General features: G+C 45.0%; 2 protein-coding genes across 2 annotated transcripts in view; both read left to right on the plus strand.

Moving 5' to 3' along the window:
* Positions 1-7081, plus strand: part of col7a1l (collagen type VII alpha 1-like) — a 47053-nt gene extending 39972 nt beyond the window's left edge. Inside the window, exons 107-109 of the mRNA XM_028419095.1 lie at positions 6608-6679; positions 6794-6973; positions 7062-7081. Of these exons, the coding sequence (XP_028274896.1) occupies positions 6608-6679; positions 6794-6973; positions 7062-7081 (272 nt within the window). The remainder of the gene's footprint in view (positions 1-6607; positions 6680-6793; positions 6974-7061) is intronic.
* Positions 7082-10158: 3077 nt separating this feature from the next.
* On the plus strand, positions 10159-10650 carry ucn3l (urocortin 3, like). The gene has a single exon (XM_028400191.1). The coding sequence runs from the start codon at positions 10159-10161 to the stop codon at positions 10648-10650; it is 492 nt and encodes a 163-aa protein (XP_028255992.1).
* The last annotated feature ends 5669 nt before the right edge of the window (positions 10651-16319 follow it).

The raw sequence follows: 16319 nt of genomic DNA on the forward strand, positions 1-16319 counted from the left end.
CTAAAATCATTTTCTGCATCCCAAATTATTGTAATTCTTGCTTCAGGTAAATAAATCAGACAACTAATCAAAGGATGACGCTGTCATTGCCCAGTGTCAATGTCAGCTTGTTTATTTATGACTACAGTCAGGAGATATTTATATATATAACACTGATGTTCTCACTCTGTGTGCAAGCAGAGTGGACACATTTCAGTATTTAACTGTGTGTTGACACAAGAAACCCGTGCTCGATGTGAAGGCTAGCGTCTCTTTTAGCTCTAGTTTACGTGTCCTTCTAAACAGAAGCATCTTTTCTGTTTCTCTTTAAAGAGTGTTGGGTTTTCCTAACGAGAGGACCCAGAAGCAGAACAGAGGCAGAGGGTTGCTTAAGTTCAGTTTAATGAGAAAAGAAATAACAAAAGGCGAATCCAAAAGGGATCAGTTCACAAAAGGCTATGCTGTTCGGCGTGGCTGGCTAGGAGCTGGCTGGAGGAGCAGTCAAACAGGTTGGTTTCCTGGCAAAGAGAAAGAGGGAAACAGTCACTGAAAAAGGCTGAGAATGCCCAGATCCACGATGAGGAGAATTAGTTCTCAGGAAAAGCTGTAACTGACGAGTTACCAACTACGTAGACAATCCAGCGTCGAAGCAGAGAAGAGCTCCGGTATAAGTAGAGAGCAGAGATGAAACGAGGTGCAGGTGTGCCAACCTCCAGCCAGCAGGTAACCACGCCCAGCACTTCTGAGGAGAGACATGCCTCCAAGAGGAGGGAGAAAAACAGAAGTCAGCACAATCATGACAACAAATAAGGCCCAATCCCCATATCATAACAGTACCCCCCCCTTAACGAACGCCTCCTGGCGTCCGACCAGGCTTGTCAGGATGCTTAGCATAAAAAGCCCTCAATAGCGCAGGACTGAGGATGAGCTTGCGGGAGATCCAGGAACGCTCCTCTGGACCATACCCCTCCCAATCAACAAGGTACTGGAAGCCCCTACCACGGCGTCGAACATCCAGAATCTCTTTGACCGAGTAGGCAGGGTGTCCATCGATCAGCCGAGGGGGAGGGGGAGGGGGATCAGAGGGAGGGCAGAGTTCACTAGAGCAGAAGGGTTTGAGCAGGGAGACGTGGAAGGTGGGGTGGACCCGGAGGGAGGGGGGCAACTTAAGGCGAACAGAAGTGGGATTGATGACTTTGTCAATGACATACGGTCCAACGAAGCGTGGAGCCAGCTTGCGTGACGCCACCTGGAGGGGCAGGTCGCGGGAAGAGAGCCAAACCTTCTGACCCGGCTGGTAATCCGGGGCTGGCTGCCGAGACTGATTGGCTCTTAACTGGCTACGGGTGGAAGCACGGAGCAGAGCAGCTCTAGCGGTGCGCCAGACTCCTCGACAGCGGCGAACATGGGCCCGGACAGAGGGCACAGCCGTGTCCTCCTCCTGAGCGGGGAAAAGGGGAGGTTGGAAACCATTAGACACCATGAAAGGTGACATACCTGTTGAGGAGTTGGTGAGTGAGTTATGGGCGTACTCCACCCACGCTAACTGAGAGCTCCAGGAGGCCGGATTGCGGGCAGTGACGCAGCGCAGGGCTGTCTCCAGGCTCTGATTGGCCCGCTCCGTCTGGCCATTAGACTGGGGGTGGTAACCAGAGGAGAGGCTGGGGGTAGCGCCAATCTGTTTGCAGAAGGCTGTCCATACCTGGGAGGCAAATTGAGGACCCCGGTCCGAAACAATGTCCACAGGCAACCCATGAAGGCGGAAAACGTGTTGAGTGAGAAGGTTGACAGTCTCCAGGGCCGAAGGGAGCTTAGGAAGGGGAATAAAATGGACACACTTAGAGAAACGATCCACAACAGTTAGTATAGTGGTGTTACCGTCAGAAGGGGGCAATCCAGTGACGAAATCCAAGGCTATGTGAGACCAGGGGCGGCGAGGTATGGACAGGGGATGGAGAAGACCAGAAGGTGCATGATGGGAAGGTTTGCTGCGGGCACAGACAGAGCAGGCATTAATAAACTCACGGATCTCTTGGGACATCTTCGGCCACCAGAAGCGTTGCTGGATGAAGTGGAGGGTCCGGCGAACTCCAGGATGACAGCTTAATTTAGAGGAGTGTCCCCACAGAAGCACTTGGGAACGCAGGTGGTTGGGGACGAAGAGCCGTTTAGGAGGGCAATCGTGAGGAGGAGGATGGCCGACCAGAGAATCCTTGACAGTAGTCTCTATGTCCAGAGTAGCAGCACCGACAATGCAGGAAGGGGGGAGGATGCACGGCACCTCAGGGTTGGGAGGGTCTGGTGAGAACTGCCTGGAGAGAGCATCAGCCTTAGTGTTTTGTGAACCAGGGCGGTAGGTCAGGGTAAAGTTGAACCGACTGAGGAATAGAGCCCATCGAGCCTGGCGGGAATTGAGGCGCTTAGCAGAGCGGATGTAGGAAAGGTTCTTGTGGTCAGTCCAAATCAAAAAGGGAACCTCAGCTCCCTCCAGCCAGTGGCGCCACTCCTGGAGAGCCAGGACCACCGCCAACAGCTCCCTGTTACCCACGTCGTAGTTCTTTTCAGCAGGGGACAGGCGACGGGAAAAATAGGCGCAGGGATGAACCTTGTGATCCTCTGAACTCCGCTGGGAGAGGACCGCGCCTACTCCAGTCTCCGAAGCATCAACCTCGACAATAAACTGGCGAGAAGAGTCGGGGTGGATGAGAATGGGTGCAGTAGAAAACAGAGTCTTCAGGTTAGAAAAGGCCGTCTGGGCCTCCTCTGTCCAGAGGAAGGGCTTAGCAGGGGAGGTTAGGCTGGTGAGGGGAGCTGCCACTCTACTATAATTTCTAATAAACCTTCTGTAGAAGTTGGCAAAGCCCAGGAATTGTTGTAGCTTTTTCCGGGTTTGGGGAATAGGCCACTCCACGACAGCTTTAATCTTGGCAGGATCAGGGATGAGTTGGCCTGTGGCGATGATGAAACCTAGGAAAGAGATCTTGGGCACGTGAAACTCACATTTCTCCCCTTTAACAAACAGTCTGTTCTCAAGGAGGCGTTGGAGAACCTGGCGAACATGGAGGACGTGTTCAGACAGAGAGGGGGAGAAAATCAATATGTCATCCAGGTAGACAAAAACACAGCGGTTGAGCTTGTCTCTGAGAATGTCATTAATGAGGGCCTGGAAAACAGCAGGGGCATTAGTCAATCCAAATGGCATGACGAGATATTCAAAATGTCCTAGAGGAGTGTTGAATGCTGTCTTCCATTCGTCTCCCTCCTTAATGCGAACCAGGTGGTAGGCTGACCTGAGGTCGAGTTTGCTAAAGATCTTAGCATCATGGAATGGCTCAAAGGAGGGATCTATGAGAGGAAGAGGATATTTATTCTTCACAGTGATATTGTTCAACTCACGATAATCGATGCAGGGTCGGAGGGATCCGTCCTTCTTTCCCACGAAGAAGAAGCCAGCACCGACAGGGGAGGAGGAAGGTCGGATGAGGCCTGCATCCAAGGATTCCGTGATGTACCTCTCCATGGAGTCTCTCTCTGGCCTAGAGAGTTTATAGAGCTTGCTTGAAGGTAGGGTGGCTCCAGGTAGAAGGTCGATCGGGCAATCATAGGGTCGATGAGGGGGGAGCGAGGTAGCCTTAGCCTTACAGAACACTGGGGCGAGGTCGTGGTATTCAGGGGGCACCGAGGATAGGTCAGGCGGTTCAGAGACAGCAGGGGGAGGAGAATGAGCGGGAGGGCTTGCAGCTTGGAGACAGTTAGCCAGACAGAAGGGGCTCCAGTTTAGAATAGTACGGCTGAGCCAATCAATATGAGGGTTGTGAGTGACTAACCAGGGAAGGCCCAGAACTATAGGAAAAGCAGGAGAGCTAATAACGAGGAAGGAGAGCGTCTCACGGTGATTACCCGACAGTAGTAGAGTAACAGGGGAGGTACGGTGGGTAACTGAGGCTAGCAACCTGCCATCTAAGGCATTAACTACCTTAGGGGAGACTAGAGGTTTAGTAGGTAGATTGGCTTGGAGGGCAAAAGCTGAGTCTATAAAGTTGTCATCGGAACCAGAATCTACAAAAGCTGAAAGAGGCAGAGTTACATGGGGGAGGATTAAGGAACCAGCTAGCGTAAACTGAGTGAGGGAGGTTGGAGAAGGGGAATGGAAAGGTGTATGGCTCACCAGGACTCCCTCGTCTACTGGTGAGCCGGCACTTTTGGGCAGGAAGGCAGGAGATGACCAGGCTCACCACAATAAAGGCAGAGGTTCTCCTGTCTCCTCCTGAGCCGCTCACCAGGGGACAATTTGGATCTGCCTAACTGCATAGGCTCCTCTGGAGGAGGGGAGGAAACAGTAGGTGGTGGGAGAGCGGGTAAAGAAGACACGGAGGAGGCAGGAAGCCTGGGGTTAGGAGGAGAAGCTAGCCTAGGAGGGGCGAAGCCCTTCTCTCTCTGTCTCTCCTTCAGCCTAGCATCTATCTTAATAGCCAGAGAAATAAGAGAATCTAAGGGGCCAGGGTCCTCCCTGAGGGAGAGTTCGTCTTTAATTTTATCAGATAGACCCTTGTAAAATATTCCCTTAAGAGCCAATTCATCCCACCCAGACTCAACAGCTAGGACGCGAAAATCTACAGAGTAGGCCGCAACTGAACGTGAACCCTGACGGAGATCGAGCAGGCGTATAACTGCCTCTTGGCCCTGCAAAGGGTGGTCAAAAATCTTACGCATCTCTGCCAGGAAAGAGGGGTAAGAGCGAAGGACAGGTGAATCACTCTGCCAGAGGGCAGTAGCCCATTGACTAGCCTTGCCCCGCAGTAAATTAACCATATAGGCCACCTTAGCCTCATCTGAAACATAGGAAGATGGTCGCTGACTAAAAACCATAGAGCACTGAAATAGGAATTGGTTACACGACCCTACATCACCAGCATAAGGCTCAGGGGGAGGAACAGATGGCTCACGTGTAGTAGGTAAGGCAGGCTCAGCAACCGAAGGAGGGTTAGCAGGTGGTGTTTGCTCCTCACGGTCTCTCACGCGTCCTGAAAGCAGGTTTAGCTGGGTAAGCATGGAACTCACGCTGGCTGACAGGCTGCGGAGGTTGTCCGAGACGTCCTGAATTTGGGCCTCATGTCTTCTTAACACGGCTTCCTGAGCGCTGAGAGCTTGAGCGAATGACTCCGAGTCTGCTGGGTCCATGCTGGCTGGATTGTTCTGTTGGGTTTTCCTAACGAGAGGACCCAGAAGCAGAACAGAGGCAGAGGGTTGCTTAAGTTCAGTTTAATGAGAAAAGAAATAACAAAAGGCGAATCCAAAAGGGATCAGTTCACAAAAGGCTATGCTGTTCGGCGTGGCTGGCTAGGAGCTGGCTGGAGGAGCAGTCAAACAGGTTGGTTTCCTGGCAAAGAGAAAGAGGGAAACAGTCACTGAAAAAGGCTGAGAATGCCCAGATCCACGATGAGGAGAATTAGTTCTCAGGAAAAGCTGTAACTGACGAGTTACCAACTACGTAGACAATCCAGCGTCGAAGCAGAGAAGAGCTCCGGTATAAGTAGAGAGCAGAGATGAAACGAGGTGCAGGTGTGCCAACCTCCAGCCAGCAGGTAACCACGCCCAGCACTTCTGAGGAGAGACATGCCTCCAAGAGGAGGGAGAAAAACAGAAGTCAGCACAATCATGACAACAAATAAGGCCCAATCCCCATATCATAACAAAGAGCTCTGTGTCGGGCTCTCTTTGGTGGCACTCACAGGTGCGTTTCTGAACATCAGATCCAGTCAGTCGGTTTAACATTAGCACCAGCTACTGCTAGGTGATGGAACCTTAAAGGTAGGGTAGGAGATTTGATTCTGATGCACTTTTTGTTAAATTAGTGTAACTTCTTTTTACAATCCGATAGCAACCAATTAGTTCAGCAGTTTCGCATTAAAACGAAGAATATTAATCATCTGTGGAAGCTATAAAATGCTAAAAACATCAGCCAATCCTCCAGGTGGACCCTGCGTGGAGTATTGGCTGGTTGTCACTCTCTTCCTGCTCTGCGCGCATCAGAGAGGTACGTGCATGATGGCCGAAGTCACAGACCGCAGCTCGTCTTCAGGTAATGCGCGTCCATGTGACGTGGCGTGGCTTCAGGGTAAGCTCCGAGAGAAGGGCGTGTTTACTTTTGAAATCTTTTGACTCTCACTGAGTCTTTTGACTCTCACTGAGTTTTCGAAATCTCCTACCCTACATTTAAATATAATACGTTGTTTGATCTGTTCAGATGAAAAAAAATCAGTTCAACAATCATCACAGAACAAAGAACTAATCTCTGCTCTTTGTACCATTAAACTTGTTTCCAGCTCAATCAATCATTTGTAATGATATTTTTCTTTCATCCCAGACTTTAAAGTAAGCACAATATGAATTCTCTCAAAAGTTTGTAGTTTGCATATAAAAAAGAGCTGATAATATTTATGAGTGGATGCTCCAGCTCGATCCATGTGTCTCACCTGTGCCCTCATTTGGATTGGAGATGAGTCAAAGTGCCGCTGGCGCTCATTAGGTGCTGGTCCAGGAACTGAATTCTTAGTTCCTTCTTAGTCCCTGATGCTTCGATCCACCGAAATGTGAAACCTCTAATTGGTTTTGTTTCTGGCTTCAGATTCTCACAAGGGAGGGACCGTGGAGTGGGGACAGAGGAAGAAAAGAAGGGTATTTGGCACAAACACTGCGTGTGAGTGGCCAAGATGAATGATTTCCCTCTTATCTCTTCCCCTCCTTCCTCTTACGCACTTTGTGTATCAAAACTTTTTTTTTTGTTTCTCTTTGTATTTTCATGTAATTCCAGTAAGAGACCGCTGCCTGGAGCCGATGTCAGAGGGCAGCTGTTCAGACTACGTCCTGCTCTGGTACTTCCATGCCCGATCGGGGGAATGTAGGCCGTTTGTGTACGGGGGCTGCAACGGTAACCACAACCAATTCTCCTCCAGACAGGAGTGTCAGAGATGGTGTGGTGAGGAGAGCAGAGGTAGGAGGAACCAATCAGATCACAGAAGAGTTTTTAGTTAAAAGTTAAATTGAGTAAAAACATGAATCTGTTCATTTTTCTCACGCAGTCACTGAACCATGGAGATGAAGACAGGATGCTCAGTTTGTACATAATGCTGTGAAATGCGTTTGTTTTTTGCATTTAATTTATATATTTTATTAAAACTGCTTTGTTATTATGCACAAAGTGATAAAAATCTAAATGTGAATTACTGAAACATCTCAGTAGGTCTTTTTCTTTATGATGTATGTACATGTTTCGAAGCTTTTTTTGATTACCAACTTAAAAATCTTTACTTCTGTGGTTCGTCAGGCCCATGCCCTCACTTTTTATATAACAGTCACCTTTTTTTTATTTTATGTCAATCGCCTGACATCCTGTGTGCTGCGAAAAATATGAAGCTAGTTGCTGACTGCCTGCTGCCTCCTCCACCACTACATATGTTTCTTTGGCAGGGGGTGTTGTGGGTCAGGCTGGGAGCCAGATGAGAGTCCAACAGGGGCCCAGTGTGGGAGATCACGCAGGGACTGTTTTAGAGGACTCTCCATCAGACCAGCTCAGCAGTTACAGGGGGATTCCTGCGTGGGTGTTGTGGGGGCAGCACATACCAAAGTGTTTTTTTTTCTGGCACTGTGACAGTTAAAAAAAATACACGACGCAAAAAATGAGTTTGAATTCTCCTTATGTGATCCTCAGGTAAAAATAGTTGCCCAAAATCAACAGAGGAGGGTTGCAGCAATCAGCCTCCAAAGGCTGCAGTCACGATTCTGCACTGTAATCATCTCCCACATGCTCAAACGCTTCAGAGATCTACAAGATGAAGTTAAATTTAAAGATTTATTGAGCTGCCAATTAGAACTGTTCATGTCTTTTTCTAATTAGTTCTATTGATGCATAAGACAATCTTCTATCAAACGTTAAAAAACTTCTTTAACCTCCTGAAAACTTTGTTTTCAAAAGAAAAATATCTCGATAAAATATTAAATATTAACATATATTTATTAATAATCATGACAAATAGGGTGCTGTAGGTCAGAAGGTTTGTTATCATCTATAGTATACGTGATCAGAACGATGTAAATAATTGTTGACGATGTTTATGTGTGGTGCTATGGTTTATGTCATGTGACCCTGCAGGTGTCTGCAGTAGCCCAGACTGGCCAACCCAAACACAAACTCAGGGGCGGGACATTCACATCACAATTTGCAACATCACCACTAGGTGTGACTTAATTCTACAAATTGCGATCGTCACATGATGAACACTATGTGTGTAGAGCATGATGGTATATATGAAACATGCTCAATTCCAGTATAATGTTCAAAAGTCATCAGTTGTGTGTGTGAGTCTGGTTTGTTATGAAACTCAGATGCAGTTTAATCACATTTCTTCTGTGTTTATAGCTTTATAACAGAGAATATTTTGCATTTTTTACATCATTAAAAATAAAAAAGTTCCAGATTTTCTTTTATTTACTAATAGTTTAGTGTAACAGAAAGATTTGATGATGTGATCAATACATGGAAGCAGCTGAGTTAAAGTCCTTATAGATTCCTGGCGATCATATCCAGCATCAGTTTAATGAGTGTGTGATCTTTCCATTGAAGCTGATGGGAGGGGGTGGGGGGGTGTTTAATTCCATTTTAGAGATCAACTGCAGAGGAGCCAGGAGTGGGAGGACGTCTCATTCCACAGTGTGTCACAGAATGTGATTACTCCAGCTGTGAAGACTTACATTCACTTAATGAAGTTGAATCAAGTTGCTCATTAGAGCTCGACCGGACGCCCCTCGAACCTTCACTCTGGATCACCGCAGGTGGTTTCATGACTTTTGTGTGTGTGTGTGTGTTGAAGGGACACTTTTAATTAAAACACTGTGTCCTCCTCCTATATGTCTAGCATGTTAATCAGGAACAGTCTTGAGCTATGTCATTTAACAAAGTCTTACTTTGAACTTTTGAGCCAAGAGTCCATCAAGCTAATTAGAAAGTAACAAATGAATATAACACAGTATCATCAGCAAAGAAACTGATATTGAGGTACAGATAATGATTAATTAAGGTTTTATGTAAACAACAAGGGATTGAGAATGGACACCTGTGGCACCCTAAGATGACTTGACTTTTCAGAGTGGTGAAGGACATTTGGACGTGAGTCCAGTGACTATCATTAAATAGGAGCTATCTGTGGTGCTGAATAAACACAACGCTGGTAGGAGACACGTCTTTTAGTCAAACTGTCTTTTATTGACTGAATGGAAACCCCACTATAACTGCAGGTTCCCTCTAAAAGTGTGCTCCATGAAAAAAGGGAAGTTTTTTTCCACAAGGGATTGAGAATGGACACCTGTGGCACCCTAAGATGACTTGACTTTTCAGAGTGGTGAAGGACATTTGGACGTGAGTCCAATGACTATCATTAAATAGGAGCTATCTGTGGTGCTGAATAAACACAACGCTGGTAGGAGACACGTCTTTTAGTCAAACTGTCTTTTATTGACTGAATGGAAACCCCACTATAACTGCAGGTTCCCTCTAAAAGTGTGCTCCATGAAAAAAGGGAAGTTTTTTTTCCACAGTCGTGATGCCTTATGTTGACCAACATCTTTACATCACTGCATGACAGCCAATGGGATGGTTAAAAAACAAACCAAAGTGTCAGCGGGATGACGTTGTTGCTGGCGTAGTGCTGCAGTTTGATGGCTCCTACTAAATGAATGCAGATGGAATGGACGAGACACACTGCTGGTCAGACGGTGCGCACGGCTGACCTCCGCACACGCTCCCACTTCTTCAGGATTTCTTATTTGAATTTCAGCAGCCGAGTTGAGCTTGTTGGCTTTTCTTTGCAGGGACAGGAGGTCTTCGTCCTCTTTCATTTGTATTCTTTGTTATAGGACACCAGCGGTAAGTTGGTCCTCTTTTAACTAGTCTGTTTGTTGCACTGAAATTCTCATGCAATCATTTTTTATCTCTCTCTGAAACTCAGATACCTTCCTGTTAAACAAGAGATGTAGGTGTGATGAAGTGAAGTTGCTCCTTTTAAGTTTAAAGAAGCTGTCCTCCTCCTTTAGGATGATGAAAATATTGTTAAATTATTGAGACAGATAATTAAGAGCATTTTTCTTCCTCCTCCTCTCTTAACCTGTCCCAGAGGACACAGCATGCTCTCGTCCCTGAAGACCCTGCTGCTGCTCTCGGTCCTGTGCGCACCGACTTCCAGCCTGTGCCTGCGCCTCTACCAGACGCGTCCCGACCTCCTCTGCGATGACCAGTTGGCTGTCCGGGTCCAGAGTGACGAGAGCGAGCCGGGTTACTACCCAGTGGACGGCTGGGGGTCCCTCCTTCAGTCTGCGGAGTACCTCGCCGCCGCCTCCTCTTCCTCCTCCTCCTCCTCCTCTTCATCTTCTGATGAGTCCAGCCGCGAAAAAAGGACTTCAAGTCCCGCAAACTACCGCTTCATGAGCCGGACGAAGCTCAGAGGTCAGATGCTCCGCAACAGCAACAAAGGGGACCGGAGGAGCAGACTGACCCTGTCCCTGGACGTCCCGACTAACATCATGAACGTCCTGTTCGATGTGGCCAAGGCCAAAAACCTGCGAGCCAAGGCGGCGGAGAACGCGCGTCTCCTGGCGCAGATCGGCCGGAGAAAATGAAAGAGCGGACACAGACAGCCAGGACCAGTGTTGGCCTCTCAAGATGTAACTATTATTTCTAAAGCGAACATTTGGTCCACATGGGGAATCTGCATTTAGGTTATAATATCCACTCAGAACAAAAATGGTAAAATCACTGAGCTGCTTCTTTCAACTTTCTTGAAAACAATTAGATGATTTTTGTTCATAAAATTCATTAAAATGTGGTCGAAACGAGATAGAACGAGAGTGTAGGATAACTACTCTTTATTTCAGTCTTATTTAAAGCTCTAATTTAATATTTTGCCTTTAATTTGTGAGTTTAGTTTGAGATGTTTCAGTCCCTATTCTTGAATCATAGAACAATAAGACAAAGAGCAATAAGGACAAAGTGATTCAGTCTGTATAAATCTGAATTAATTAGATAAATGAATTGTTTCATTTGATTAATTATGAAATAAATAAACATGGATGCAGAGATTCTCAGTTAAATTAATTTTTAATGTGATCTGTTTCATCCAGCTTCAACAAACTGAAATAATTGGACTAAACAAAGCAGTGATAATCAGATTCTTCTGTTGCATAACCACACATTTAATATCCTGTCTTTTATTTTAGGGTGTTTTTTTCTCTCTTTGCTGCTTTATTTATTTATTTATTTTTTACAATTCCAGAACACATTGAGAGTGGCGAACAACACAACGCTGACAATGAAACACTGTACAAACCATGAAATACAGTAAAACAATGCAAATGCATGGGAAATGTATGTGTTCATCAGATGTCTCTTATTTTTATACACAGAATAAAGGATTATTTTTCCTCAAATAAAGCAGATGTAACCACACACATTTGCCTCTTTATATACACATTTTCAACAAGGAGATAAAAAAGAAATATTCACAGGTGTTTACCTCATTGCAGATGCATTAATATCACTCTATGTGCCTGCCACTAAGTTATAAGCTGAAATGCCAAAAATATGTTTAACTTCAGTGACAGACTTCTACCACTAGGCGGCACTGTGGTCTCAATTCTTAATTAATTAGCAAAATGCTAATGCAGGTTTAGGGATTAAAGAGCTTTCTTGTCACAGACAAGACTTAGAAAAGAACAATGTCGCCATCTTGTGGCCACTGTGAGCAACATCACAGACTGTGAGGTGCAGCTTTGGAGGAGCCTTGTTTTTATTTTATTTCCATGTATTTAACTCTTTAATATTACATTATTTCTTTTTATTTCATTGGCCTGTTTTAGCCATGGACCACAATTTGTCTGGTCAAACTGGTCAAATCATCGTCAAAGCACCCGAACACTCATCATTCATTTGCCACACTGAAGGCCAGCAGCTCGGAAAAGAACAACACGCTGCGGTGACAGCAATGACGACACAGACGCTTTCAAGGCATATATGAAGTTATAATCAAACTTATTTGAACAAATAGTAACAGAAACTGTTACAAACATCTAATTCAGACTTGTTACATTTTGTCTTGGCCATTTTACAGTAAACAAACATTTTTAAAACATGACAATGTTCCCGATGGACACGAGATTTAATCATCTACTCTCTAATGCTGCAGCTCAGCTTCCTGTTTCTATTAAACCTTTAGTCTGTAGCAACTGTAACAGCAACTTCTTGAACTTTGTGTAACTTCAGTTTTGATTCTTGCATTTTTCTTTAAACATGTCCTCGTAACAATTAAAAAAAAGGTTCAGGATTGCAGGTTTTCACCTGTGCGGATTCTAACTGACAACTGGTAACAATCTCCTCCAGGCTAGACTACTGCAACGCCCTCTACTCTGGTATCAGTAAACATAACATTCACAGACTACAATTAATACAGAATGCCGCTGCAAGGCTTCTAACTCATACAAGGAGAAGTGACCACATAACACCAGTTCTAGCTGCCCTTCACTGGCTCCCTGTGAGTTTTAGAATTGATTTTAAGATTTTACTGATGGTTTTTTAAAGCAATAAATGGCCTCGCCCCCTCTTATATGCAGGACCTTTTAACCCCTCACGAGCCTGAACTCTGCCTGAGATCCTCTGGAAAGCTCCTCCTATCAGTCACCACATCCTGGCTAATTACAAAAGGTGGCCGCGCATTTGCTGTATATGCGCCCAAAATCTGGAACTCTCTGCCAGAGGATATCAGGCGGGCAAACTCAGTGTCTTCTTTTAAATCTCTTCTTAAAATCACTTTTATTGTTTAGCGTTTTCCTAAACCGGTTCATTTATCCATTAATTCATTGTTTTACTTTATTGTATTTTATTTGTTTTATGCTTATGCTATTACCCTGGTTTTATCTTACAGGCATATTTTTAGGGCCCGAGCACCTAATGGTGCAAGAGCCTTATTGAAATGCAAGCTTTTATTATTATTATTATTATACGCCCACGGTATCGCGAATTTGAACGTGCTCAAAAACTCACCAAAGTTGGCACAAAATTGTCCCCCGACGAAAATCGCGACTTGACACTGTCGCAATTGGCGGGCGTGGCTGCATGGCTCTGCAGCGCCCCCTAAAGTGTGAAAATATTCACCGCAAGTGCTACAGACCTGAAACTCGGTACACTGATGTATTGCCTCATGACAAGAAAAAAAGCCTCTTGGACGAAAATTCCACGATGTACAGGAAGTCCGCCATTTTGAAAAACCACGCCTTGTTCCAATTTGCACACCCTGCAGTTTTGTGAACTCCTCCTAGTGGAATTGCTTGATACGGCTGAAAATTGGTGCACTCGCCCTTAAGGGCTTAGGGACCAAAAGTTATCAAAAACACAGCACGATGTACATGAAAAAAATCAGGCACGCTGAGCCTGTCATTCTGAACAGATTGATATGCTAATGACCAGAAACTCTCATAGTGGGCCCCGCCCACACGGTGTAACATCGAGCACATCGAGTGTAACTGACCCTTCGCCACCATAGAGAAAGCTGCTGTTTCTTGATTTGTTCATCCTACCTGCCTCTTACTCTATCATGACATCAGCCCCTGTGCACCTTTTCATATCACCTCATCGTCATATGTGGGCGTGGCCACATAGCTCAGCAGCGCCCCCTGGAATGAGATCTGCTTCCCCGTTTGACCTACTGACACGAAAATTGGTACGCATATGTATCACCTCTAGACAAGAAAAAAAGTCTCTTGGGGGTATCCTCTAAAACGCACAGGAAGTCCGCCATTTTGAAAAACCTGCGCCATTTTGCATTTTTCACTCCCCGCACTTTTACGAACTCTTCCTAGAGGATTTCTCCAATCAACCTGAAACTTGGTCTGCTTACTCTTAAGGCATTAGGGACCAAAAGTTATCAAAAACGCAGCACTTTGTCACACGGTCTGGCCGTGGCGCCACCAAACTTTACCCTTCGCCAACGCACAGGAAATAGATGTTTTTGTGGCTGTATCTCCCACATATTTCATCCTATGTGGATGAAACTTTACAGTCATGCTGAGCATCTGACTCTGCACAGATTGATATGGTGACATGCTACAGTCACTGCACCACCTGGCCGGAGGACCTGTCTTTTGTATGTCTGTTTTGCTACACTTTGCTGACCTGCAGACCACTGCTCGTGCCAGTACAGGTGGAAGAGAGGTCGTAGGACTGCAAGGGCTGCGAGGGCCCATCATCGCTGCTTGCAGCTTTAATTACTTTTATTTTTATTCTTATTTTTTATTTTTATTTTATATTTTATTCTACTTTTAAAATGTTAAATAGTTTTTTATTTATTTTATGAATTTCACTGGATGGTATTTTAACCAAGCACTGTTGTTCCTGCTCGGATTTTATTGTACAGCACTTTGAAACTGTGTGTTTAAAAAAATTGCTTTATAAATAAAGTTATTATTATTATTATAAAATCTTTGTGATGAATAAAACTAGTGTGTCAGTAGAATCTTTTCCCACTTTGGTAAGAATACGGCCTCTACTCCTTGTGTTTTCTCATGTGTTTATTTAACTTTCGCTTTTTGTTGAAACTTTTCTCACATATTGTGCAAGAATACTGTTTGTTGTCTGTGTGAGTTTTCATGTGATCTTTGTAATTGCCTTTTTGAGCGAACTCCTTCCCACATGTTTCGCAGGTATACAGCTTTTCACCCGTGTGTTTTCTCATGTGCACAGTTAGCGCATGATTGTATCCGAACCTTTTATCACATATTGGGCATGAAAACGGTTTCTCGTCTGTGTGGGTTCTCATGTGAATGAGAAAATTATCACGTCGACTGAAACTTTTCCCACACGTTGCACAAAAATATGGCTTCTTACCTGTGTGAGTGCTCATGTGGACAATCAAAGAGTGGTTATGAGCAAAAGCTTTTCCGCACGTTTCGCAAGAAAATGGCTTTCCCCTGTGTGGACTCTCTGGTGTATTTTCAGTTTAGACTGACATTGAAAGGATTTTCGAGACTTTTTTCGTGTGTCTGAAAAGTTGTTCGCACCATAGTTTGGATCTGCTTCACTGTGGTCACTTTCATCATCATAATAACCAGTTATTAGAGAGGGAGGAGTGTCCACATCCACCAAGAGAGGCTCTCCTGCATGACTGTTTTCCTCTTGTTCTTCTTTAATCAGTGGAGGTTCTGGCTCTTCTTCTTCTTGGTAACAAAGCTGCTGGCCATTTAGAACCTCCTCCACTTCACAGCCATATTGTTGAGGATGATCTGAAGGGACAAAGAAAAAACATATATAGCATATATTTGACTAGGCTTGTGCAAAATCGTATCGTGTCCAATTAATCGTCAGAAAAACTGTCACCGATTAATATTTGCCACTTATCGATTACGGCGATTAGTGCCTCGTCATGATGACGCATTTTTGTGTGCGACGTACTCTCACCATCACCCGCGCACATGTAAGCCCACAATAACAATAACGGCGGAAGGCAGTGGTATTCAGTTAAATGATGGATTGCTTGTATCAAAAGACTAAACTCCGATCTTTATTTACGGACTCCACAGCAAGATAGGAAAACATTACAACAGCGAACTCTCCACTCAGCCGAGAATCTGCGATACATTTAGTCCAGGGATCTCAAAGTAGCGGCTCGCGGGCCGGTATTTTGTGGCCCCCCACTTGACAAAGTTTAGTGTTAGTGCAGCCCGCACATTTTTCTCACACGCACTTATTTGCTGAGGCTTGTCCTGTGCATTTTATTTTTATTACTAATTGCCCTGTCAGTATTTCTCTGATATTTGGTTTGAATTTTTTTTGAGGAGTGGCAGCCTCCGTTAAGCTCGGCGTGTCGTTTCTGTCTCTGCATGCTCGCGCATTTCTCCGCTGCAGAGGAGTGCCGCGTGTTAATCAACATTTCCATTTGTGCTCGCTGTGAATACTCAGGTCACATGAAGTACTTGGAATTTCTTTGTTTCTTTTTAATCAGGATGCTAGTTGAATAGAACACGTGTTCTCAGTAGCTGCCCTCACTGTAAACAAGCTGCGCACACGCCTGACTCCTGGACATGTGTCTGTGTGAGGAGCCAGTGAACAACTTCTTTTCATGTTAAAGCAGCTGGACATATTTTATTTAATTTCTATTCACAATAGATTTTGTTATACTAGCCTACATAAATGTCATTGTCTGTACTGTATCCCCAATGGTACAGCAAATCACTCATTAAGGAATATGACATGCAGTTTATTTAGTAAACAATGTTTAGATTTTAGACTTAGTGAAACTGAG

This window comes from Parambassis ranga, chromosome 2, assembly GCF_900634625.1.
Source record: "Parambassis ranga chromosome 2, fParRan2.1, whole genome shotgun sequence".
Taxonomy (NCBI): domain Eukaryota; kingdom Metazoa; phylum Chordata; class Actinopteri; family Ambassidae; genus Parambassis; species Parambassis ranga.

Coding starts and splice junctions, on each gene's coding strand:
- ucn3l (XM_028400191.1), top strand. CDS start 10,159: ATGCTCTCGTCCCTGAAGACCCTGCTGCTGCTCTCGGTCCTGTGCGCA.